This window comes from Trichomycterus rosablanca, chromosome 8 (genome assembly GCF_030014385.1).
Source record: "Trichomycterus rosablanca isolate fTriRos1 chromosome 8, fTriRos1.hap1, whole genome shotgun sequence".
Taxonomy (NCBI): domain Eukaryota; kingdom Metazoa; phylum Chordata; class Actinopteri; order Siluriformes; family Trichomycteridae; genus Trichomycterus; species Trichomycterus rosablanca.
In genome coordinates, this window is record NC_085995.1 from 8475606 (window position 1) to 8502552 (window position 26947).

At 39.1% G+C, this 26947-nt stretch overlaps 1 protein-coding gene across 1 annotated transcript; it reads left to right on the forward strand.

Moving 5' to 3' along the window:
• Window positions 1-953: 953 nt before the first annotated feature.
• Window positions 954-26947, forward strand: slc9a6a (solute carrier family 9 member A6a). The gene is made up of 16 exons (XM_063000455.1): window positions 954-1293; window positions 2973-3172; window positions 5431-5508; window positions 5688-5764; window positions 6848-6960; window positions 7788-7893; window positions 11306-11447; window positions 12067-12172; window positions 12260-12348; window positions 12580-12693; window positions 13600-13711; window positions 14209-14362; window positions 14943-14973; window positions 19434-19516; window positions 20791-20896; window positions 22247-26947. Exons 1-16 carry the CDS (start codon window positions 1014-1016, stop codon window positions 22508-22510), a joined length of 2055 nt encoding a protein of 684 aa, XP_062856525.1. The 5' UTR covers window positions 954-1013; the 3' UTR covers window positions 22511-26947.

Below are 26947 nucleotides of genomic sequence, written 5' to 3' on the forward strand. Positions count from 1 at the left end.
TTCTTCTTCCTCGGCCTTTGTCCTGGTCGGTTGCGGGGTCGGCTCTCGGCGGATCGTGATCCGCATTGATTTGGCAAAATTTTTACGCCGGATACCCTTCCTGACACAACCCTCCCTATTTTATCCGGGCTTGGGACCGGCACCACAATGCACTGGTTTGTGCATCTAGCGGCTAGGTATCTATAGGACAATTCAGTGTTTCCAATTAGCCTGGTGGCATGTTTTTGGCCTGTGGGAGGAAACCGGAGCATCCAGAGGACATGCAAACTCGGACCGCCCCATCTGGGGATCGAACCCAGGACCTTCTCCTTGAGCAAGAAATTATGTAGATTGTTAACTGTCTTAAAGCACTTTAGATTTATATAAAGATAACGCATTTCTAAGGAGAATTTTATTTTATTGTCTCTTTTATTTTTATATGTGATGATATTGGAACAAGATTCCTTAAATGATTTCTAATTCCTCTGGTTTTGTTTTTTTCTTTGATATTTTTATTTTTTAGTGTTGTTGAACATATACTGGTTATTGTTGTATTAATGTTAAAGCATATTTTTGGTAATATGTTCATATATATTAAGTGTACTGTTATGTTTACCGTATGCTGTTTCTGAAAATAAATGAATAAAAACAAGTAATAATAAAAAACGGCGCTTTTCCCCTCTAGATGGCGGAACAGATTCATATAACCTGTAACGTCTGCTTGTTTCACAATTTAAATTTACTATAATATATAATTGAAAAATGTTTATATTTTAGTCATGTGTACGCTTACTTGCAGCTAGTGTAGTTGCTGATATTTTTCAGAATTCCTGGTAAAACCTGCAATGTAAACAAAACACAACTAACCGAACTGCGCACTGACTCCATAACAGCGAAATTTCCCGTGTTGTGACGTCAGAACGGTGTGGGCGTGGTAACGGCCGGAATCAGGAACAATCCTCACCTTCTCTTCCTGCAGCTTCTAATGAAAACTCATCACATCCATCAGGATCCACAGTGAAGGAAATGCCAACATGGGACCTAAGCGGAGATTAAGCTTCAGCAAGGCGGCGTGGAGAAAAGCGCCTGTCTGGTTGTTAGCCAGTTTGTCGGTGTGTTTGTGCGTGTGCAGGGCTGAAGACAGTGCGATGGAGAACATCGTGACTGAGAAGAAGGCTGAGGAGAGCCACAGGCAGGATAGTGCCGATCTGCTTATCTTTATTCTCCTGCTCACTCTCACCATCCTCACCATCTGGCTCTTCAAACATCGCCGCTTCAGGTTCCTCCACGAAACCGGTCTGGCTATGATCTACGGTGAGAGTAAACATCATGAATGGCCTCTGCTGGCCGACAGCTAGTAGCCTGTCGGAGCTAAAAGCGGTCAGACCGGTAGATTCTGCACAGTAACAGAGCCTTAATGTTTATGTACATTTTAATCACTAGATCTGCTTATAACCTGGTGTCCTCACAAATAACCCAACACCACTGCACTGTCAGGGCTATGTGATGAGTAATTAGCTGGGCTGCTAAATTGCTAGCTACCTTTCTTTAACCATATTACCCAGAATATGTTTCCTTCCCGGATGATGTTGTTAGCTAAACAGGTTTGGTTAATAATTGTGTCCTTCTCTTTTTAAGAGTCCATGCTGTAATACTGGCTCTTCTAGCTGCTGAGGACAATCAATCTGTTAGAAAGTCAGTAGCCTAGCTAATTATTGAAGGAAACCCCCTTCATATAAATGACAGCCATAACTACTAGTTCTCAAAAACTGGCTTGTTATGAATGCTTAAGGAAATATTAAGGTTTCACTTTGTTTACTGAAGCCTGAAATGTCCTGAAATGACCTCATACACTAGGGAAGGCCGTATGGTAAACATGAAGAATGTGGTCCAAGTAATGAGAACACAGTATTAAAACAAAGCTTGAATTTGTTCATGAAGTAATATTGTATTGACTATTACAGAACTGACCGATTAGTATGACAGATTGCAGATCAAAGCAACTTGAGGCAAGTAGTAGAGTTCCAATGAGGCCAAACATTGGGTGCCCAAAGTACATCAGAGTATCAGTTATTAGCAAAGACAGCAGTGCTTGAAGTTCGCTGACAAGGACAGGCAGAACCTAAATTATACATTAATCACAGCTGTGACTGTTCTGGACAATCTCTTGTCTCTGAATATCGCAGTCCAATCAGCGTCGAGCTGTGTTCCGTACAGTACCGCCCCTTTTGGGGTGATTTCAGTCTGACTGAAAATCGCCCCGGATTGCTCTCATAGACTCTCATGTTAAGGCTTTTTTTTTTCGAACCGCAGGTGCTGCAATACTTTCTGAATGGGTTCCGGGAGGGCTCGCACTTATGTGCTTGCGGCACACGTAACCTGGTGTCGCGATCTCGTCACCATGACTACCATCACCTCAGTTCGGTGCGACTCCATCGTGTCAGGAAATGCCATTCAGTCGTCGTAGTAATCAGGATAAATTAGCAACTAAAGAATTAGGGCCACCCAGACAAAATTTAAACATCAAGCAAGTATCTACAAGGGGGGGGGGGGTCATATAAGTTACAAGTCAATTACTAGTAAGTAATGTCATTTTTTAATTGTGATTGCACTTATTGTGTCTCCCCAATTGTTTATTTGTACTTCTTTATTGATTGCACATCAGCCCCGATGCCAATTTTTATTCTGGATCTGCTGCACCTAAAATAAAATGCTATTTAAGTACATGTGTACAAAAGAGGGCAGTTTGTGTCCTCTTCCAAGCCTATTTTCTTGCCTTATTGTTTAGCATGAGCAGCAGTTTAAAATGATGCGGTTACTTGGTTGTACTAAAAAAAAGCACAGATCAAAGGCCTTGCTCAGCTCAGGAACTGAGATATCCCTTGAGCCAATTTTAGTATCCGTTTCTAGCCTAACATCCTTTCTGCTTTTAAACACAAACTTTTTTTGTGTAGTCAAGTATTTATATTGGCTCACTAATTATCTGTCCCTAGGGTTGCTTGTTGGCGTTGTGCTACGCTATGGGATCCATGTACCCCGTGACATCAACAATGTTACACTAAGTTGCCATGTCAATGCCAGTCCGGCCACGTTGCTGGTAAACGTCAGCGGCAAGTTCTATGAATACACACTGAAGGGAGAGATCAGCTCCAATGAAGTCAGTGAAGTACAGGATAATGAGATGCTTCGTAAGGTAAAACACCACAATCATACATGAGATCAGATTAAGGTTTGCTTTGACAGATTTATCCCAGAGGTTTCACTGGGGTTGAGGTCAAACCTTAGCGATAGTGTCCAGTGTTGTTTACGTTATGTTCTTAATACTGAAATGTCACAGATCATCATACAATGTATTATATTATTTTCATGTTTTACCACTGCTTCCCCATGATCACTTCCTCCCTCTCATAGTTAATCGTGTCTGTATGTAGACGCCCAACAAGCTGATAGCACAGATGGGGATTTAAACCCAGAAGTAGTGGGCTAGTGTAATTTACTGCTGCACTACCTGAGCTCCTATGTCACAGATATATATACAGTATATATATATATATATATATATATATATATATATATATATATACAGTGTATCACAAAAGTGAGTACACCCCTCACAATTCTGCAAATATTTCATTATATCTTTTCATGGGACAACACTATAGACATGAAACTTGGATATAACTTAGAGTAGTCAGTGTACAACTTGTATAGCAGTGTAGATTTACTGTCTTCTGAAAATAACTCAACACACAGCCATTAATGTCTAAATGGCTGGCAACATAAGTGAATACACCCCACAGTGAACATGTCCAAATTGTGCCCAAAGTGTCAATATTTTGTGTGACCACCATTATTATCCAGCACTGCCTTAACCCTCCTGGGCATGGAATTCACCAGAGCTGCACAGGTTGCTACTGGAATCCTCTTCCACTCCTCCATGATGACATCACGGAGCTGGTGGATGTTAGACACCTTGAACTCCTGCACCTTCCACTTGAGGATGCGCCACAGGTGCTCAATTGGGTTTAGTCCATCACCTTTACCTTCAGCTTCCTCAGCAAGGCAGTTGTCATCTTGGAGGTTGTGTTTGGGGTCGTTATCCTGTTGGAAAACTGCCATGAGGCCCAGTTTTCGAAGGGAGGGGATCATGCTCTGTTTCAGAATGTCACAGTACATGTTGGAATTCATGTTTCCCTCAATGAACTGCAGCTCCCCAGTGCCAGCAACACTCATGCAGCCCAAGACCATGATGCTACCACCACCATGCTTGACTGTAGGGAAGATACAGTTGTCTTGGTACTTCTCACCAGGGCGCCGCCACACATGCTGGACACCATCTGAGCCAAACAAGTTTATCTTGGTCTCGTCAGACCACAGGGCATTCCAGTAATCCATGTTCTTGGACTGCTTGTCTTCAGCAAACTGTTTGCGGGCTTTCTTGTGCGTCAGCTTCCTTCTGGGATGACGACCATGCAGACCGAGTTGATGCAGTGTGCGGCGTATGGTCTGAGCACTGACAGGCTGACCTCCCACGTCTTCAACTTCTGCAGCAATGCTGGCAGCACTCATGTGTCTATTTTTTAAAGCCAACCTCTGGATATGACGCCGAACACGTGGACTCAACTTCTTTGGTCGACCCTGGCGAAGCCTGTTCCGAGTGGAACCTGTCCTGGAAAACCGCTGTATGACCTTGGCCACCATGCTGTAGCTCAGTTTCAGGGTGTTAGCAATCTTCTTATAGCCCAGGCCATTTTTGTGGAGAGCAACAATTCTATTTCTCACATCCTCAGAGAGTTCTTTGCCATGAGGTGCCATGTTGAATATCCAGTGGCCAGTATGAGAGAATTGTACCCAAAACACCAAATTTAACAGCCCTGCTCCCCATTTACACCTGGGACCTTGACACATGACACCAGGGAGGGACAACGACACATTTGGGCACAATTTGGACATGTTCACTGTGGGGTGTACTCACTTATGTTGCCAGCCATTTAGACATTAATGGCTGTGTGTTGAGTTATTTTCAGAAGACAGTAAATCTACACTGCTATACAAGCTGTACACTGACTACTCTAAGTTATATCCAAGTTTCATGTCTATAGTGTTGTCCCATAAAAAGATATAATGAAATATTTGCAGAAATGTGAGGGGTGTACTCACTTTTGTGATACACTGTATATATATATATATATATATATATATATATATATATATATGATAATTTCTGAGTAGTAAGAGAAAAATATGCTAGTTAATATTCACATTAAATGGACTAGTACTGACCAGCATTTGTAGTCCTTTTATACATCTGTATTATTTTGCTACAAAGGCATGAGCTGTATCACATGACACAAGCTGAAGTGGGGTATCACATGACAATGGACGTAATGTCTTTGTAATGACTATATCATAATACAGATTAACCACTGTGTACTTACTCTGTGTTTTTAGGTGACCTTTGACCCAGAGGTGTTTTTTAACATTCTTCTGCCACCTATCATATTTCATGCTGGATACAGCTTAAAGCGGGTAAGACTTTTTAGCATAGGAAAGCTTAGGTTATTCTACATTTGAATCAGGTATTGATATGTACTGTTGTCAGATTTGTTGATGACGAAAATTATAAGTCTAAGTATGTAAAGCCAACATGTTCCAGGTATTTAAGCCCCACTTTATCAAGACATGATTTCTTTTTTACTGTTTTTCAGAGACATTTCTTCAGAAACATGGGATCCATTCTGGCGTATGCCTTTGTTGGAACTGTGATATCCTGCCTCATCATTGGGTCAGTTTTCTTAATAAATACATTGCCTGTTTTACATCGAGCATGAGGCAGATTTTCAGCACAGATTTGTTTAAACTGGTCTTAACATTGTGGCAGAAGTTATTCTGGGGCTTTTCCTCATTTTTTCTTCCAATCTAGTTGTTTTCAGTTCCCTATTGCATAAAGAGCCACAGACTATTATGTGCCCCCTTTGAAACGTGTGCACCCACCAGCCACTTCTTGTTGCCTGCCAGCAGCAGACTCCCTCAAAGGGTCGTCCCACATACAAAAAGAGCCACACACCAGCAATGAGACGACGTCAACCTCATAGATGCCCGACCAGGTCAAAATCACAGCTAAAATTTCAATTTAAAAGCTAGTGCTCTACGTGGTGGTGGGCTAGCACATTATAATGCTGAGCTACCTGTGTGGCCATAGTCATTTAACACAATGTAACGTGTAATGTGTTGTACTAATACTTTAATTCTTATTTGGAGTAAAACAGCCTGTTGTTGAAACACTTACATTAAACGTAGGCAACAACAAATACTTTGACTAGTCTAAATACTGTCTTCAAATATTTTATTGTATTTTCATCAACCTCTTTATCCTGGGTCACGCAAGGTGGGAGTAGCCTTGTCAGGGTGCCAGTCTGTTTTAAATTGCCACTTTGACTTTGTAATAAAAATTCCTTAGCACAGCTAGGGATTCAAACCCTAGAGCAGCAGTGGTCTAGCGCTCTGGTCTAATTTACCGTTACAGCACCTCAAGTTTAATTATTGCTACATTAATGTACTTACTATATAATTACTTTATAAGGTTGTTAATACAGCATTATAAGAGGATTAAAATGCTATTGGCCTGTTGGCTATTGAAGTATTTAAAAAAAAAACCCAAATATTTACTTTTAATTTGTGTAGCGCAGATCAAAAGACAGAACTGGTCAAACTGCAACTGCTAATAATCCTGCCTGCTCACTTGAGGCGTGATGTAGCAGCTTGTTTTGTCACATTCTGTGTGTAAAAGGGGGTTAGTGTGTATCCTGCAGTCCTTTTGGTGTCTAAAAACAAAAACTTATGTAGAAAATGTGCTACTTTTTTGCAGCTCACTGATGTATGGCTGTGTGACGCTGATGAAGTTTACTGGTCAGCTGAGTGGAGACTTCTTCTTTACTGACTGCCTGTTCTTTGGTGCCATTGTATCTGCCACTGATCCAGGTCTGTTGTCTGATAGAAATATAGCCCTTTGGCCACTACAAGATTCTTTTAGTTTGGGTTTTTCTACATTGGACACTTGAATAAGAATAACATGCACAATGTCTAGTGTTGGCTAGAGTAGTGAAAGATGGAAATGCATTGTCTGGAGTAATCACTGCATTGCTTTACACTAAATCAGGGTTGGAGAATGCTAAACCTGCATGTTGCAATCTGCATGTTACAAAATAATGTGGAATAAACTTTGTGAAACAGTTTGGAGGCCCATATTTTCCTGTAATGTCTATTAGCAAGCATGAAGTCCCCAGTTCGAATCTCAGCTCTACTACCAGTCGGCTGGGCGCAATCTAGCGGGCACAATTGGCTAATGCCTACATAAGACAAAACTTGGCTGGGTGGGAAAAGGCTGGTGTAAGTGTGCAAGGTGTTTAAACGCTGTGTAAGCAGGCCGAGAAGTCTGTGCACAAGTCCATGGGCCTCGTGTGTATCCACCGAAGTGCAGTAAAAAAATGTCTTGAAGTACTGCGCACGCGTCGGAAGGGGTGTGGAGCAGGCAAATATATCCTCCTCGAACGCAGTTGGGATCCCCGGTAACAAAAGACTAATTGGCTGTGGTAATTCGGGTGAAAATGCATAAATAAATAGAAAAAAGATCTTAAATGGATTAGACTTAAATGACTAGATGACAAGCAGCAAACCAAACATACAATATTACTGTCTATTTTAAGATGTGATGTTCGAAAGCCTACAAACATTTGGCCATGTGTCTTGTTGGTTGTAGATCTAACAATGCCTAATACTTGTTGTGACCTGTTTTTTTGTGAACTTAGTGACAGTCTTGGCAATCTTCAGCGAGTTGCAGGTGGATGTGGACCTCTATGCTCTACTGTTTGGAGAGAGCGTGCTGAACGATGCCGTGGCTGTGGTGCTCTCCTCGTAAGTGCTTATTTTCTTTTTTTTTTTGGTTTCTTTTCTTTATAGGCTAACAAAAGACTAAATATCCATCCAAATCTTCAGCAAAGTTGCGAAGTTGTACATTTTAAATGACTAACAAATTATTTTGTAATTTTTGGAACAATCAAATAATGGTCCATTATTGTTGCTGAGCTCTTGGTTATTGAAGACAACACATAGATAAGCCTTTATTTAATGCTCCTTGTGTTATGTAGATAAACATGTAGTTGCAGCATTGTTTGAAATATTTTAAACAATGGAGCCAATTACAATCTCACGCACAAAAAAACTAAATTTTAATAGCTTGTATAACAAGCATCTAAATATCGACTATAATAATCTAATAATCGGCTATGTCTAAAGAGAAGGGGTGACCTTATTTATTTAAAAAAGGTTCTTTTTTTGTTGCATTTTTCCCCTGTACACACATACATTTTCACCTTAGCAGAGAAGTATGAAGAGGTGGACAATTCCATTATCCCATCTGCCTGGGACAACTTAATTATGTGCATGGGCTACACATGGGCTAATTAAATTGTGGGCTAATGGAATAGTATAGTAAATCTGCCAGTGGATTGAATATGAAACTATTTGGGGCACAGCATGGTTAAAAGGTTTTTAACTGGGTGGGGTTAACCAAGGTTAAATTACTTGGATGGACATCTCATTGTACACCAAATAATTTGTTATATATAATTACTAAGTAAAAAATGCATATGTGTGGAACATGTTTCATTTTATTGATGGTGATATAACAGTCTGCACTGAATGTTCCTAACACTTGGTTCTTCTCCTGCTGGACACGTCTTCAGAATTCTCCTTTATTACCGGAGACACAGTGGGGTAGGCCATCACTGCCCTGGAGGTGTTACTCAATGCATAGAGGGTGGTAACAGCACACAGAGAACTCTCCTCAATGGGTGTGCTGCACAAGTAGTGTATTCTGTTTGTGCATTGGCTGGTGTCAGCCAGAGTATGCAGAGTGAATGTCCCACAGTTAGGCCTCAGTCTAGCATTTTGGGAATTACCTAGCATGTCATTTTTGTAAGTAACAAGCAGTGTGCAAAAGTACAAGTACAGATTGTTATTGTTAACTAATCTTTGTTGACCAATTGGCCTAAAAATAAACTCATATTTCTGGAAACTAAGTCCGCCTTAGGATAAGTTCTACCCAGTAGGTCTGGAATCTAAACTGGAAGGTTGCGGGTTATAATCCCGACTCTGTCATGTTGCCACTGTTGGGTCTTTGAGCAAGGCCCTTCATCCATCCATCCATCCATCCATCCATCCATCCATCCATCCATGTACGTTTTCTAGAAATGTCTGTGGACATGACAGTATAAAGTATAAAGCCCCAATTACAAATTAAATAAATGGTTTATGAGCAAAAAATCTTTCTTGCAAGCCTTAGGGTAGTGAGGCCGAACTGTGGGGATTTGCTGACTCTATTAGATTTGTGTTTTTTAGGCTTTGACCTACAGATTTGCTACTGTAGAAAGAACCCTAGCTTTCCTTTATCTGCAAAATCTGCTTTTCTGTAATACCTTATTGTATTAGGGCTGTAAATATACACAATAGATCTACATGTCGAGATTGGGCCTATACAGTTGTTAATACAGTTGTATTGATAGATTATTAGAACTATGCTGTACATGAAACCAAACCATGATTTTTAATAGATTAAGCAATCTGCTTAATGTATTTCGATGTGAAAGAGATATAAGCAAACAGCAGAGAAAAAAGACATTTTATTTTTCCAGAACTCCAAATAACCAGGATCAGAGTTTGTAATTAAATGACCATTTGAATGATGTAACAATAACAACTTTATTTACCACCACAAAATGTAACGTGTGGTTAAAGACTGACAGGATTAAGTTTTTCTTACCACACAGCCTACATATGAGCATACTGTTTCTCAGACACAATTTATCGTTATCATTAAAATACATGGTCATATACATTTAGAAGCCACTTTTTTATAAGGATCACCTGATCAGCATAAAATCATTACAACATCAGTCACAAGCTTAAATGTAGACTCAGATGAAACAGTATTGTCAATGTTGTAATCTGACTGTAATCTGTTGTTGTTTGAAGAGCTAATTTGAGTATGTAGGAAAGGGACAATCTTCCATGATAGTTATGCAAAACATTTGTTAGACTTCACTAATGTTTCATTGGTGGTGCAAACAAATACATCTTTAAAATTGCTTCTTTTAGCATTATACAATACCTTGTAACAAAGTGCAAATCATCCCAAACTATAATAAACCTTTGTAAACATGACAATAAGTTCAGTGTATCTAAACGGCCTCCCTAGTCACCACATCTAAATCCAATAGAGCATATTTCACATGTGGTAGAACAGGGAACATGCAACGTAAATGTGCAGCTAAGAAATCTAAAGCATGAAAGGTGATGCAATCATGTCCACATGAAGCAAAGTGAATGGATGTATGATGTTTCTTAAAAATGAACATTGAGTTTATATCACTACTGGAATTTCATTTCAGTTTTATGTTAATCACTGCTTTATCCTGGTTAGGGTTGTGGTGGGTCCGGTTTTCCCAGAATTACCAGGCACAATTAGTAAAACGCCCCAGACAGGATGCCAATCCATAGTAGGGCTTTGGCCACCTCCAGCCCCCTTCCCCCTACCAAATCCCAGACATAACCTATCATGTCTGTATGTAGTTGCCAACCGGCTGATAGCATCACTGGGGACTAGTGTAATTTACTGCTGCATCACCCAAGCACCCTACCATTACTGTGATTGAAACTGAATAAAATGTGATTGCAAATTCTGCCTATATTGCCCAACCCTATCTTAAATAAAGCATAGGTTCAGCAGATGATTTACAATTATTTAAATAGGTTCTGCTTAATGAATTGTTTTTTTAATGTAATTAACCTATTAAATACCACTAAATCAGGACTTTTTTAATTAATATGTTGGCAACCACACAAAAACTCTAAAGTATTTAGTGAATCTCTAGAGATGTGACTAATTGTAATAGATTCTCTTTCCAGTATTTACATGCCGTATGTGTTGTCTTTTCATATTTTGCATTTAAGTTTCCACTGTACATCTGCAAACAACTGATTTGCCTGATAAAAGCTGAGTGGGTAGTGAAGTTTTGCATTACGAAAAACAACCTGATTTCAGTCCTGGTATATTTTGTTGGAAAATTTGCAGGGCATGGCGTGCTGTGCTTCTCCTCTTCATTTCCTCTGATATTCATGCTTTTTATGTAGACAACACACTATTATTATTTGTGATGGATTAAATTGACTTGCCATTGTAATTTTAAAAGCTGATAATTATTTTTACAGCCTCAAAGCACACATTTTTTAGGAGTGGTTGTCTGATTGTAATCTGTTTTTTGGACAGATCTATAGTTGCATATCAGCCACAGGGCGACAACAGCCACACGTTCGATGTCACGGCCATGCTGAAGTCCTTGGGCATCTTTCTGGGGGTCTTCAGTGGTTCCTTTGCTCTTGGAGTGGCAACAGGAATAATGACTGCCTTGATATCCTTTAATGGTTTAAAATGTTACATTTCTAGTTCAATTTGAGTTAAGTGGACAAAGTTTGCAAAAACACACACGTTGTCTATAAGAGCCCACAATCTACCTTCTATTGCCAAGATAAAAAACAAACCATGAAGTCCAAGAAACTGTCTGTGGTTTTCTGTGATCTAATTGAGGCATCCTAAAGTTGGCCTTCCAGCCATATTGGGCATCTGGGCAAAGAGACCCTTGGTCAGAAAGGTAAAAAAGAGCTGTACTAAACGTTTGAAAGCATCCTTCGGCTTCCTCAGATCAAAGGGTCCCTTCAAATCTGTAAAAATATGGTGAAAATGAACCAATTCAGCCACTTTTTTTTATTGCTTATGTGTCCAGATTTGTGATTCGTACCCCAAGTTATGCATAGAAAAATTTTAAACATCAGTCCTGCCATGTAGTTTAGCTTTTGTGTGCATTCACGTGTGATCACTCCTGTCTGTCTTGTGATGCCATGAATTTTAAGGCTGCATTCCACTACAAAACGGCAAATCCGGCACCCATTCTTTGTCCTCTTTATAATTCTGTTTACTGTCTCATATCTACACATATGCCAGTTCTCAAGTCTCCTTGACTTTTTCCTCACGTCACCAAATTTACCAAGCTGCGGGATTTCCAGCTGCTGGAGACGGCCCTTTTTTTCCTCATGTCCTGGAGCACATTCCTGCTGGCGGAGGCTTGTGGCTTCACAGGTACCAATTTCTAAAAGAGGATTTTGTTTAATATGTTTACTTGATTCCATTCTAGCATGGTTATGTATTTTTCTGTGGTATGTTTAGGTGTGGTGGCAGTCCTTTTCTGTGGAATTACTCAGGCCCATTACACATTTAACAACCTCTCCCCTGAGTCACAGGACCGCACCAAACAAGTAAGACCTCGTTATGTCTCTGTAAATACATTTTTGAAAAATAAATAATGTCAAATTTCATAGTAACAACTCCATCTTTATCTGCATTTATTTTTTTATCTTCCTTTATTTTTTATTGCTTTCTAGCTAATTAATTGCTGATAAATGTTAGCCTCCATTTGTTTGTGTTTTGGTCAGTTTTAAGAAAATGTAAATTGTTATAGTTTTATAACCATTTTATTGTGTTTTTAGCTATTTGAGCTGCTGAATTTCCTGGCTGAGAATTTCATCTTTTCATACATGGGTCTGACATTGTTCACCTTCCAGAACCACGTCTTCAATCCAATCTTCATTGTTGGAGCATTTGTATCCTAAACCCAAGTACCATGAAGATATACAATTGCACTGTATTGACCAATTGATTAAACACTAAGCTTGCAGTTTCATCCATCAGAAAACACATTGATATCCATTGCTGGTTACTATTTTACTAGTAGTTGGATAGTAAAAGATGATGTGGATTGGGGGGTCACTTGGGTGGTGCACAGCGGTTTGTCAGACTAGCCCACCACTATCTTGTCTTTTTAGACAGTCGGCTGGCCGATAGCATTGCTGAGATATGATTATTGATTGGCTAGGTCTGATGGGGTTGGCCGAAGCTTTGCACTGGATTGGCACCCTGTCCAGTATTTCTGCCTTGTGTCTAGTGCTTCCTGCCATGAACCTGACCAGAATATAGCAGTTGATAAAACTGCTGTATACCAACTTTTTCTGTGTTGGTACAATTTGCTGTTTCGTCAACAGAGAATAGATTTTATTGACATGAGTGTTTCCGATTGGCTGACACATGGTTATTGTGAGGTATATTTTGTCAAAAGTTCAAACCTGCAGAACTTTTTTTTACACATTGTTTTTACCATGGCCATGCATCGCTGGATCTGAACAGTCAATGCATTATTTATGTTAAAATCAGTGCCATCAGTGTGCCAAGTATGTCAATAGAAATGCAGCCTAAAGAGGTAAATGGATTGCATGAATTTGTTTAGACAATAAATTATAAACAGCTGTGATTCTGTTTTGTTCAGTGGCAGCTACACATTAATAAGATTAGTGTTGCTGTAATAAGAGTGTAATAAGAGCGGGAGACTTTGAAGAATTGAATTGAGTCAATGTGTTCCGCATAGTACATAACTGGTGAGTATCTGCTGGGTCACTGGTCAGCAGTGGCCAAGATGTATTTTTTAAAGTGCTTCCTTGACCTTTCTTTCCAAGCTGGCAATTTTCCTGGGCCGTGCGGCTAATATTTACCCACTCTCCTTCCTGCTTAACTTGGGCAGGAGAAACAAGATAAGCTCCAACTTTCAGCACATGATGATGTTTGCAGGTTTGTGGATTGAGTATTTGGTTACTAATACCATTTCTACTGTGTCTTTTGGCAGTAAATATTGTTTGACAGACTGATGTGCCAAAACATAAGGACCACCCTATAAAATGTACATGGCAATTGCTTTTTTGTAACAAATGTGCATGTGACTTTCAGGGATGCATGTGGGCTAATGGTAAGACCTGGTCCACACGTTGAATGCTGCAGATATATGCAAACATAAAGACTTTAATGAGGGTCGAATTTTTATGACAGACAACTGGATTGAGATCTTACTATAGGACAGTCCACTTCACAACCACAGAACTCATACGTCTTGCTGAGTCCATGTTTTGACAGCGTATTAGTTGGGTGGTCCTAATGTTTTGGCTCATCTGTATAGCTTTAGATAAACTTAGTAGTAACAGCAGAATTATACATTGGTTTTTATTGGTTATCATTTTATTCTTTATAATTAATATTGCTCTAGCTTGACTACACTTTTCTTTCTTCCTAAGGTCTCAGAGGGGCCATGACTTTTGCCCTCTCAATTAGGGACACAGCTACATATGCACGGCGAATGATGTTTACCACCACACTGCTGGTGGTCTTCTTTACTGTATGGATTTGTGGAGGAGGAACCACTCAGATGCTGTCCTTTCAACGCATCCGGTCGGTGAAATGAAAGAGTCACTTTTTCCTTCTATATTTAGAGTCCTGACTTGTTTGTAGGGAATCGTAATTTCACAAAGCACTTTTTAGTCTGTGTGTAGTCCTGTTAGTATGGTTGCTTACACTATCTACTGTATTGAAGTACAAATTCTATATGACTGAAAAAGTACACTTTAGTATTTGCTAGAGATGAATCAACATCAGGACCATGTGATTGGTTAAATATATAATGGTCATTATTCCTGTTTTTCCCACCTCTTTATTCCGAACAGTTAGAATTTGTTTGTAGAAATGCAATGTTGCTGGTTTTCCAGCAGATGGTGACAGTCCTATAGCCTTACATGCAAAACGCATCTTGGGCTGTACCTCCAGATGGATTCTGCCTTTTTATTCTGCAAACTTTTAAATTATTAAAACATATTTGCTAGTCCTTTTAGCACGAGTGCTTCAGGTTGCAAATACATGAGCATAGTTTAGTGTAAATGGAAGATTAGATTGAAATGACATTCAGTTGAGTTTGTTCCATGAGTGTAATAATTCATGCAATGTTTTTGGTGTTTTATTCTTTATGTTGCAACAGTGTTGGAGTGGACTCAGACCAGGACAATTCAGTAAGTACACATTAAACAGTATTGTATACAATGCAGTGTGTACTTTAAGCGTGAAAGCCTTTTATCAGTAGATTAGAAACCAGGTTCTTAAGTCAACGTTCTGTTTTTTTGGACCTACATTTTAATCAAACTGAAATCTGTTATCAGCTTTTGTTTTTATATAAAATTTGGTGTGTTGTTTGATGTTTTGCATTTTTTAATACTAGTAATGATCTTTTGGAGCAAAAAACTCAATTCATTTCTTAAAAGTCACATTTCAAAGAAAAAATATTGGGACACTTACACATTCCCACTACGTGAGATTTTATGACATACCATTCTAAATCTTTCTATGAGAATTTGGAGGTTGTCTGTGGGAATTTATGCCCATTCCTCCAGAAAAGCATTTGTGACATCAGACTGATGTTTGATGAGAGGACCTGGCTTCCAATCTCCATTGAGTTGGGTTGAGTAAGCTTGCGTAGGTCCTCCACACTAAACACATCCAGACTTGTCCACCAGACATCCAGAAAGAGAAGTGTGATTCGTCACTCCACAGAACACGTTTCTACATATTACAGTAAAGTTGGGATAGCAGCCTATTAGACTATTGTTTTGTCACCTTACCTTGTAACAATTTTCAGTAATCATTTTAAATCTGGTCACAGTTGTGAAAGTAACTTTATTTAAATTTATCCAGTTTTGCTTGAGTTAACATTCCAGGTGCTTATTATGCTTTATACTCCACCGTGTATTCTTAATATTAGACAGTTCTGTATGGCAGGCAGGCCAGTCTAGCATAGTCTCATACTACTAAGCCTCTCTGTTGTAACACATGCAACATTTGGCTTGCATTGTCTTGCTGAAACAAGCAGGAATGTCCCTGAAAAAGAAAAGCATAGTCTTGATGACAACATATAATGCACCAGTATGCATATGTACCACTCAGTATTAATGATGCCTTTACATGTATGTACCCACGCCATTGACACTAACACACTTCTATACCATGACAGTCCCTGGCTTTCGAACTTGCGATTGAAATGGTCCTTGTTCTCTTTGGCCAGGAGGACAATTTGAAAGGTGAACTTGTCGGACCACAGCACACATTTCCACTTTAGTCTTCTGAAACATTTATATAGTGTTGTTGTGTCAAAGAGACTCCAATCTCTTACACCACAATTATTAAACCAATACAGAAATTATTAAAGGGAAAAACTCCACAGACTGGATTCAGTTAAGAGAAAAAAGAGCTCCAAACTTTATTTTAGATATGATCTTAACTGGGCATCAGTCCAAAGAATGTGCAAAGTACAGATTCAGTAAATACTTATTTTATACAGTGTATCACAAAAGTGAGTACACCCCTCACATTTCTGCAGATATTTAAGTATATCTTTTCATGGGACAACACTGACAAAATGACACTTTGACACAATGAAAAGTAGTCTGTGTGCAGCTTATATAACAGTGTAAATTTATTCTTCCCTCAAAATAACTCAATATACAGCCATTAATGTCTAAACCACCGGCAACAAAAGTGAGTACACCCTTTAGTGAAAGTTCCTGAAGTGTCAATATTTTGTGTGGCCACCATTATTTCCCAGAACTGCCTTAACTCTCCTGGGCATGGAGTTTACCAGAGCTTCACAGGTTGCCACTGGAATGCTTTTCCACTCCTCCATGACGACATCACGGAGCTGGCGGATATTCGAGACTTTGCGCTCCTCCACCTTCCGCTTGAGGATGCCCCAAAGATGTTCTATTGGGTTTAGGTCTGGAGACATGCTTGGCCAGTCCATCACCTTTACCCTCAGCTTCTTCAATAAAGCAGTGGTCGTCTTAGAGGTGTGTTTGGGGTCATTATCATGCTGGAACACTGCCCTGCGACCCAGTTTCCGGAGGGAGGGGATCATGCTCTGCTTCAGTATTTCACAGTACATATTGGAGTTCATGTGTCCCTCAATGAAATGTAACTCCCCAACACCTGCTGCACTCATGCAGCCCCAGACCATGGCATTCCCACCACCATGCTTGACTGTAGGCATGACACACTTATCTTTGTACTTCTCACTTGATTGCCGCCACACATGCTTGAGACCATCTGAACCAAACAAATTAATCTTGGTCTCATCAGACCATAGGACATGGTTCCAGTAATCCATGTCCTTTGTTGACATGTCTTCAGCAAACTGTTTGCGGGCTTTCTTGTGTAGAGACTTCAGAAGAGGCTTCATTCTGGGGTGACAGCCATGCAGACCAATTTGATGTAGTGTGCGGCGTATGGTCTGAGCACTGACAGGCTGACCCCCCACCTTTTCAATCTCTGCAGCAATGCTGACAGCACTCCTGCGCCTATCTTTCAAAGACAGCAGTTGGATGTGACGCTGAGCACGTGCACTCAGCTTCTTTGGACGACCAATGCGAGGTCTGTTCTGAGTGGACCCTGCTCTTTTAAAACGCTGGATGATCTTGGCCACTGTGCTGCAGCTCAGTTTCAGGGTGTTGGCAATCTTCTTGTAGCCTTGGCCATCTTCATGTAGCGCAACAATTCGTCTTTTAAGATCCTCAGAGAGTTCTTTGCCATGAGGTGCCATGTTGGAACTTTCAGTGACCAGTACGAGAGAGTGTGAGAGCTGTACTACTAAATTGAACACAACTGCTCCCTATGCACACCTGAGACCTAGTAACACTAACGAGTCACATGACATTTTGGAGGGAAAATGACAAGCAGTGCTCAATTTGGACATTTAGGGGTGTAGTCTCTTAGGGGTGTACTCACTTTTGTTGCCGGTGGTTTAGACATTAATGGCTGTATATTGAGTTATTTTGAGGGAAGAATAAATTTACACTGTTATATAAGCTGCACACAGACTACTTTTCATTGTGTCAAAGTGTCATTTTGTCAGTGTTGTCCCATGAAAAGATATACTTAAATATCTGCAGAAATGTGAGGGGTGTACTCACTTTTGTGATACACTGTATGCTTATATGCACTTTTGTATGCTGGGAAGTTAATCACCCGCCTTTCATCTGGAATGTAGATTGTGAAATCCATGACTTTCTTGTAGTCATGCATTGAGAAATGTTCTTAAACTGTTTATTTACTCACACAGTTTTTTCCAAAGTGTTGACCCTCGACCCAGCCTTTTGTTAATGCTGCTTTTATACCCAGTTATTTTACAAACTGCACAGTTTTTTGATTATTGCCTATTATTGTTAACGTTTGTGTAGAGATTTACAATTTACTGCTTTCTGTTTTTATTTGCTCTTAACTACTAGTTAGAATTTCTGTTCATAGATATGTAACTGTCTCTGAATTGCTCCAGTTTGCAAAAACCTTTTTTGTTGTTGCTTTACTTTGTTTATTCTCAAATCAGCCATATCAAAAGGGCATCAGTGGATCTTTTTTTTCTTTATTAATGTATTATATTATTCAGCCCTGCTGATAATTACCCAAGCATGGCACGTAATTGTGTAAGTCTTGTGAGACTACTTCATTAATCCTCTAGGGATTTTGACTCTGAAATAGTACACACTTAACAGTTTGCTGATGAATTACATTAAATTAGTACATAATACTGAATGTACTAAAGGAGCGACTCCTAACACTTCATTCAGTACATTCCGTTTCAGACAAAAATAAAAAATGTAGGCAACATTGTTTATTTGCAAAATATTAAGCCTAGTAAGCTGGGTTTAAGTCTAAGTTAGAGCTACACATGTGTCTTAGTACCTTTAATACAAGCAACACTTTGCTGCATGCCTGGAAAGTGATTAAGGGATTTCCATCAAAGGGCAGATCAGTATGGAATTCCAGTCCCATCACCTAAAGGGGATAAAAAATCCACTTCTATAAAAGCCAACCTAAAGGAGGGGAAAGGCAGCAGGTCACCGCTCTCTATTAAACAAACTATTCACTTGAACTAAACATTTATTCTACATAAGTGCTTCATCTGATCACTTTTATCCTAGGCATCTGTTGCTGTAACATTTGAGAATTCAGGAAGCTCTCTGCTAGAAATGTGGAATTGCAAGCATTTTTAAATGTTTGTTATTGCTGTGCTCATTTCCTGTGAGAATTTACTGTTTATAAATACTTGCTAGGTTGTGAGTCAGTACACACTGAAGTCATTTAAATAATCTGTCCATAAAGGCATGTGGCATACATGAGCAAAAAATGCCAAATCTGAGCAGACAGCTCAGACTTCACATGAAAAATTGTGTATTTGAATGTTTCCAGAGCAACATGTAGCAGTTTATTTGTTCTTGCTGACTTATTATACAGCTGTAAATGAAAGGAACACTGGCTAGGTTATATATGGTCAATGTTTCAATGTTTTAAACAAGAACTACTAGAAATAGTTTATACTTAAATCTGAAAACGGACTGGCTTGTTCTGGATGAACAAAGACCCAGAAAGTCATTGTAAACTGTTTTGTAAATTAGCCGTAATGCTCTGTGTTTGTGTGGTTTTGCAGATCGGCCCTGATGGATTAGAGAGGAGGAGCACCAAGCAGGAAAGTGCCTGGTTATTTAGGATCTGGTACAACTTTGACCATAAGTATCCTTTTAGCAATGATTGAAGGCTCAGGCAAGCAGAGACATTATTATTAGAACATAGGGTTAACTAACACAATACACAGGTAAAGATATTTAAATTTATATGAATATATCACTTTTAATAAGTACTGGACACTGGAAGCACACACAGATTTTTCTCTATAGTGATTTTACACTTTGGTCTATGTGCTTTTCTGGTTCCCAGTTAGTTGTTATTTAACCTAATGTAACCCTTTTAATGCTGTAAGTACTAGTAAATGTATGAAAGGGGCTTATGTGTTTCTCAGTTTGACCACTTTACCCAATGAATAGCAATCAGAAGGATATTGTGTAGCTCAGCATTTCAGTCCAAATACTGAATCGAAATCAGTTGAATATTGAAAGATTCAGTTTAAGGTGGGTTTTTACTTGCCACATGCAGTTTCAAGTAAGCAGCCCTCTTGTGTGAACCTTATGTCAATCTGAAGGATTAAAATAGATTTTTTTTAACCAAGGGCAGATAGTTTACATTGGTTTATTTGTCTAATTGGTTACCTATTAGTTCTATCAGTAAGTGACATGATACAAAAGCTGAGGCCAATTAGCCTAAAGTGTTATAATCTTTACATATTTGTCAATTGCCTCACCAGACATTTTAATTCCAATTCAGTTGTTATTTTACATGTTTACTTGAAATGTATTGACCAAATTTTTTAAATCATGCTTGGTGAATTTACCCTTTAGAATTGTGCAAGTGCTTTTAGATGCTCCGGTAGCGCAGCAGTAAAATACTCTAGCTGGTAGGTCAGGCATCTACACAGACATGATTGGCTATGTTAGGTTGGGGGGAGCTATTCGTAGGTGCACAATTTAATGTGCTCTCAGTGTTGGTCCTCATCCTGAATAACAGTAAAAAGGGCTGCATCAGGAAGGCCATCTGGCATAAAAACTGTGCCAAATCAGGTATTTGGACCTAAATGATCAGCTGTGGTGACCCCTAAATATGGGAGCAGCTAAAAGAGACACAAGTTATTGGTGTCTTCATTTTGCATTTGATCTCAAACCAAAGCTGGCCCCAGTAACACCACAATATTTAGATAGATCGTATGCACTCGTATGATTCCATTATTCTCCAAGCATGATTAAAAGTGTCAGTGTTAATTTAAAACCTTTACAGTATGACTAAAAGTTGTTATCGTTGTTGTAGTTTTATGTGGCAGTATGGAGTTATGTATTTTTGGTTTGTCAGCCAGTATGACATAAAACCTTCTGTTCCTTAACTGTGCTGTCCTGCAGCTATCTTAAACCTATTCTGACTCACAGTGGGCCTCCACTTACAGCCACTCTGCCAGCCTGTTGTGGTCCATTGGCTCGATGCCTCACCAGCCCAATGGCGTACGAGGTCAGCTTTATACAACCTTTTCTTCAAATAAGGCTTCAGTATTTTGACATGTTTTCAACATATTTTTGTTGACACGGTTACTTCGGCCTCTAGAGTTTTAACAAGCTTACTTTTAATGGATGCAGTATGGGTAAATTTTTAGGCTTGGTTTGAGCTACTACACAATTCCAGTATTATTTCACTTGGAAAGGATGATTGAACTGATGTTTTCTTATAATAAATGTGTCTTATTTCTACATGTTTAAATAATGTATGCACATTGTATATTGGAAGCAATTGCTTTTAGACATAATATTTGTTGTTGTTTTTTTTTCCACATTATGGTTTGTGCAGCTCAACCCCCAGCAAGAGTTTGGTTACAGTAATAAAGGAATTTTTGGTAACCTCGTGAAAATGCACAACAGTATGAGCAAGACTAATAACACTTTATAGACACCATACAGCGGTTGCTGTTGGAATATAGTTTGACTGTTTTGGAAAATGTATGCCAGGTACTGATATGTGTTTTGAACCACATTACCAAGTATGTGGACACCTTATAATTTTTGGATCTGGTTATTTAAGCCTCTCCCACTGGAAACAAGCTTGTAAATCCAGCAGCCTCCAACAGGCTCCAAATTTGCAGTAGACTGGGTTATACAGGAAGGCTTGCCATGTAATTAGGTGCCATCTGTCTGTTAAGTATTAAGTCAGGATAATAATGTTGTAGGTGCTGTTGTTGTGGAGCGGAAATGTTTAAAAGTAACAACAGCTGCGACACAATAGACTGCACAAGCGCATGGAACTAGACTGCTGAGCACTGTAGTTGGGGGGGGGGGGGGGGGGGTAAAAAGTTCAAAGTTTGTGAATGTTAGTGAAATAGTTTGATGGTTTGGGCTTGGTCCATCAGTTCCACTTAAGAGAAATCTGCTTACAATTGCTGCTACAGTGTACTATCATATTCTAGTAGTATTCTGGGCTTTTTACTTTGTGATGATTGTTTGAGGAAACCTTATTTGAAACTTTATGAATGCATTGGAAAACCTGTTACACGTTATTTTTAAGTCAGTGACAAAGTTCACTTGAATTAATCCCCCAAATAAGTGCTGGCTGTTTTAGCAGCAAAGTGGGACCAACTCCATAATAATGTCAGTGTTTTTAAAGTTATATGTTTCTAAAGCATTGGAATTTGGAGTTGGAATTAGTTGGGAATGTGCTGTATTTTTCTAGATTTAAAAAATGTTGTGAGTGGTTGTTATTCCAAAGCAGACAAAAATTCTTTAGATAAGAGAAACCGAGCCAAGAAATAGCCTGTAAGTTTCCACAGAGCTCCAAAATTTTTTGTAACCTGATCATCCTTTTTCCATGCAGAATGAGGGCCAGCTAAAGGAAGATGACTCAGACCTCATCCTGAACGACAGCGACATCAACCTGTCTTACGGTGACATCACAGTGAGCACCGATGCATCAGGGGTGCGCACAATCGGAATGCCATCGGGTGCATCGGGCGTCAACTTTGACGAGGCCCTGGACCGAGAGCTGGCCTTCGGTGACCACGAGCTGGTGATTCGAGGTACGCGGCTGGTGCTGCCTATGGATGACTCGGAGCCGCCACTGCGCCACAGGGAAATCTGAGCTGCATGTGGAAAACCAACAAAATGTCAAAAAGTGAATGACATGAACAAATCAAAGGCATTCCTATCCCTCTCTCCATCACACCCAACAGGAGCAACCTTTCTCTCTCTGTGTGTGTGTCCGGCCTCTTCTTTCTCTGAAGTGGCTGGTTTGATGTCTCTACCTCATTGTCACTGTCTTGCATACCTTCTCAGTTCTTGCCGTCGATTGTTGTGTTTGTAAACCATTCTGCATATTTTTCACAGCTTGGTTGGCTGGTGTGGCATTTAAGGCTTTGTGGCATTTAAGGCTTTGTGGCATTTAAGGCTTTGTATGCATAGTAAGTTCTGAAATATCTGTGTACGCCGGCTGTGCTTTCTGTTGTGTGAATTAAGTCTGATATAAAACGGGTTTAAGTTTGAGCAGAGGTACTAGTTCTGAGTCTTAGACTTTCGAAACATCTTTGTCTGAGATTCAAAACAGAGACATGCTAGCTGCATGACTTAGGCTTAGTGTTTGCTGTGTGGCAATCAAGTGCCTGTTGAGTTTGGTTTCTCTCCTTTTTATCCTCACAGCAAACCAGCATTGTTGTTCACTAGGTGGAGGCATTGTATCATGATGCTAAGCTTGCCTGGTTACTGTAGGTTTGCATTGTGACTACAAAGAGGGAGGCATGGTTACTGTAATTTTAAGGGATGTGTCACTCATTGTGACCTGTGATTGTTCATGGATAGATGCCTGTATAATCAAAGGGCCGGGAAATGTCATTGACCTTTGACTGTGACTCCGGTGGTTTTACACCACTGCTGTTGTCCATTCACACATGGTCCTGCCTGTTGAGAGGACTCGGGCGTGGATTCGTCAGGGCAGCCATTTTTAAGTCTTTTTAAATTAAACTGAGGAAATGCCTTCAAAGGGCGCCTTGTCAAATCGTCAAGGAAACAACTGACGTACCCTTCAGATTCCACACTTCTGAGATACTTTGCAGTGTTTTACACTAAAGCAGTGGAAGTCTTGACCAGTGAATTTGCCTAGAAATGCACTTCAAGTACTAGACATTATCTTTACAAGTTTTAATATTAAATTGTAAGTATGTGTTGTCAGGCAGTTAGTTATACTTTTGAAACATTTGACTGTGAGTACATACAGACAGGTGACAATAAATATCAAAATATACCAAAGCCAATTAGAGAGATGTTATTAAGGTACTTACATGGTTTTACATATTGCATTTGTAATTTTGGACTGCTTTGTAAAATCAGGCTACGTGCTGTACTGTACATGCGGTACATACATACATACATAATTGTAAGCAAGTAATAGTCTTGCTAAATGGTCCAACAGTGACAGCTAGGCAGTGGTGAGTGATTGTCTGATCACTAGTTCAGTACTTAAACCACTGAACTACCACTGTTTAGTTCATTTTGGTTTATATCAGTATTAGTCATTATGCCACAGTAAAACACTTTGGTGTTGAAATTTACATTTGAATTGTGGTTGAAATCAATGTTGTTTCAAACCCCTACAAAGTGAAACCCTTTAGAGTTCTGACTGCACAGGACTGATGTCTTAGGGCAGGTCTATCTATCTTTTTTGTTTCTTTGATCAGCTACAAGTACAAAAGACTTGGCATTTTGTACAACTTAGGGAAATTTATCAATTTGTCCCACGTTATCAGTGCTAACAGCCGATTTAAAAATGTAACTACATAATTGTTACTTAAGGTTGGTTCAACAATTCCTCTGTCTTCAGCATATTTTATTAGCCATTAGCTGTTTTTGTTACTTGTTTTGTTGCCAAAATGTCAGTAAAAAAAAAAACTAAATAAATAAATAAATACATTTTTTAACCATGAGTGAATTTAAAGATGTTTGTTTGTGGTAGTAAGAAACTTGTATGTTTACTGTGTAATGAAAGCTTATCAGCAGCCAAGCAGTACAACTTACGAAAGTATTTAAGGTCGTATGGTATGTTATACTCTAACATCTACACAAACTTTCCACCTGGATAATTTAGGAGTAGGTCTTGTGTGTTTGGCCATGATCACTGCTGAATGGACTGCCGCTCTTGTCTCTTATGTTCTATTGTTAAGAGTAAGTGCAAAAGCAAAGCCCATTGTCCTTCATTTGTTTGCATTTCCCAAACAGAAACCTTGAAACATTATTCTTCCTTTCTCTCCATGCCACTAATATAATGTTTTAATACGAATGTCTAACAATCATTTATACTATAAACCGAACAACAGAAAATATTTGTTAAAAGCTTGTTCTTTTTCCCCCATATGCACCCGATGCAAACATCCACAGATAAAAAGAGAACTGAACCGTTTATAGCAGTTTGCTTGATCTTTACTTACTTTTTTTTGTTTGAAACTTTTGCATGACGTGTGCGGTGTGGAGATGCGTAGCTGTGTGTTTTTGTGTTATTTTTCGTTGTTGCTGAGTTTCTATGAATTTTTATAGTGAATTATGAAGGGCTCAGGGTTGGTGTGGAATGCCACTGCAGCAAGGACAGATTCTGAGAGCTGATTTTATGCATGTTCAAAAATAGCTAAATAAACATGTTTATATAAGAAAAAAAATCAAGGGAAATTTGCGGACTGTAAAGAATGTCAATGGCGTGAGGCTGTAACAAGCTGAAAAGAGCCGATGTTTTATGTGTGTTGCAGATTTATACGAGTTAATTGTGAACCAAGAGAGAGGTTACATGAGTGGTCACATTTGGTTATTTTTTAAATAGCAGATCATGATGGAATATTTCAGATTTTAAAATATAATTTATGATTATTCATTCATTTTTGCTAAACATTTTATCCTGGTCAAGGAAACCCTGGGCACGATGCAGGAATTCACCCTGCACTGGGGCTCCAATCCTATGCCAGGCAACAGGCATAAACGTATTTACGTTACTCATACCTTGAGACAATTTAGTGCCGCGATTCCACCTAATTGCATTTTTTAAGTGGTGGAAAAAACCTAAATACCTGGAAAAATGTACACAGACTCTGGGAAAACATGTGAAACTCTTCACAGACATTGACTGAAGACAAAAATTATTGCAACTCCACCAGCAGCCCCACTGCACTGCCCTATTCATTTTTAAGTACAAATGCAGGGGAAAATATAAACTAGTAGGATGGTTGATAAGTGCAAATGCAGTTTTGTAAATGTATGAAGTAGTGTTTGACAACAGTAGAGCATGTACCCCATAGAATTGTGTATCTCAAGGGCTTCAGTCACTGTCTGTGGGGATAAATGTAAAGATTAAATAAATTACTTACTAAAACACACACACATTGATGTGTCCAATTAAACAATGTCTGAAAAATGTTTCACAGAAGGTCTATATTTTAAACATTTTGTGTTGTTTATGTATTTTACCATTTGACCATTTGCCTTTGTGGTGCCACATGTGAATATGTGCACGCTTGAAAACAAATAGACTGTACGGAAGATCAGATACCTGGAAAGCAGGTTCCTGGCACACAATTCAGTAAAACTAAGTAGCGTAGCAAAAGGTACTAAGGCATTACTTAGTGTTTCTGTAAACTAAGGCCCATGATGAGACATGATGAGAAAATAGCAGAAGAAGAATGAGGGACAGAACAGCGACCAAGGCATTTATCTCCTGCCATGCAGGACATTTAGCCAGAGGTCAATGTAGCATTCTTGTTGGTCTGTCTATTGATAACATGGCCCACAGGAGCAGGCTGTTTATATTTGGACAGTCATGAGAAGAAGGACTTGAGCATTATTGCAGTTTTGCACTTTTTAAATTCCTTGTTCATTTGTTTTTGTGTCTTAAAATAGCTACTGTTGATTTAATTGTTTGACTGTAGATTTGCAGATGAAGAAGTAAATAGACCTGCTGATAAGACAAAGTATAATCTTTGGCTGTTTCACATGTGAAGAAAGAGAAATTAAGATGTCATCAGACAAGCATTTCTCAGTACTTATCTTAATACAGAGCAGCAATCTAGTATTGTCTACAACTACACAAATGCTATCAAGGAATTTCCCCAAATTAAATGGTGTTACTCATACTCGTGGTGTAAGGAAATTGTAAGCTAATTTTTGTTCTAATATGTGCAGCAACTTAAAACTGGATTCACAAACTAGACAGTTACTGAAATTATAAACAAATCCTACTGTACAGTAAACAACATTGACATTAACTAACACCTTTTTCATTCTACTGTTCTTCTGCTGCTTGCACTGGATAACTGGTAATAGGCTTCAGTGTTTTGTGACTGCATAAACACTTTGATATGGGTGATGTAGATTGTCCTACATGTCTAACTTGTCTAATGTAGCAGAAGGAAGCAGATGCTGTCTACATGATGTTTTTACTGAAATGTCACTGATATGTGCACTCTGTTTTACATGTTGCAGGTACTGACTGTTTACATGTGTGTGTGCAGTGATCAATAAACAGAACTTTGTGCTTTCAATTAAATCA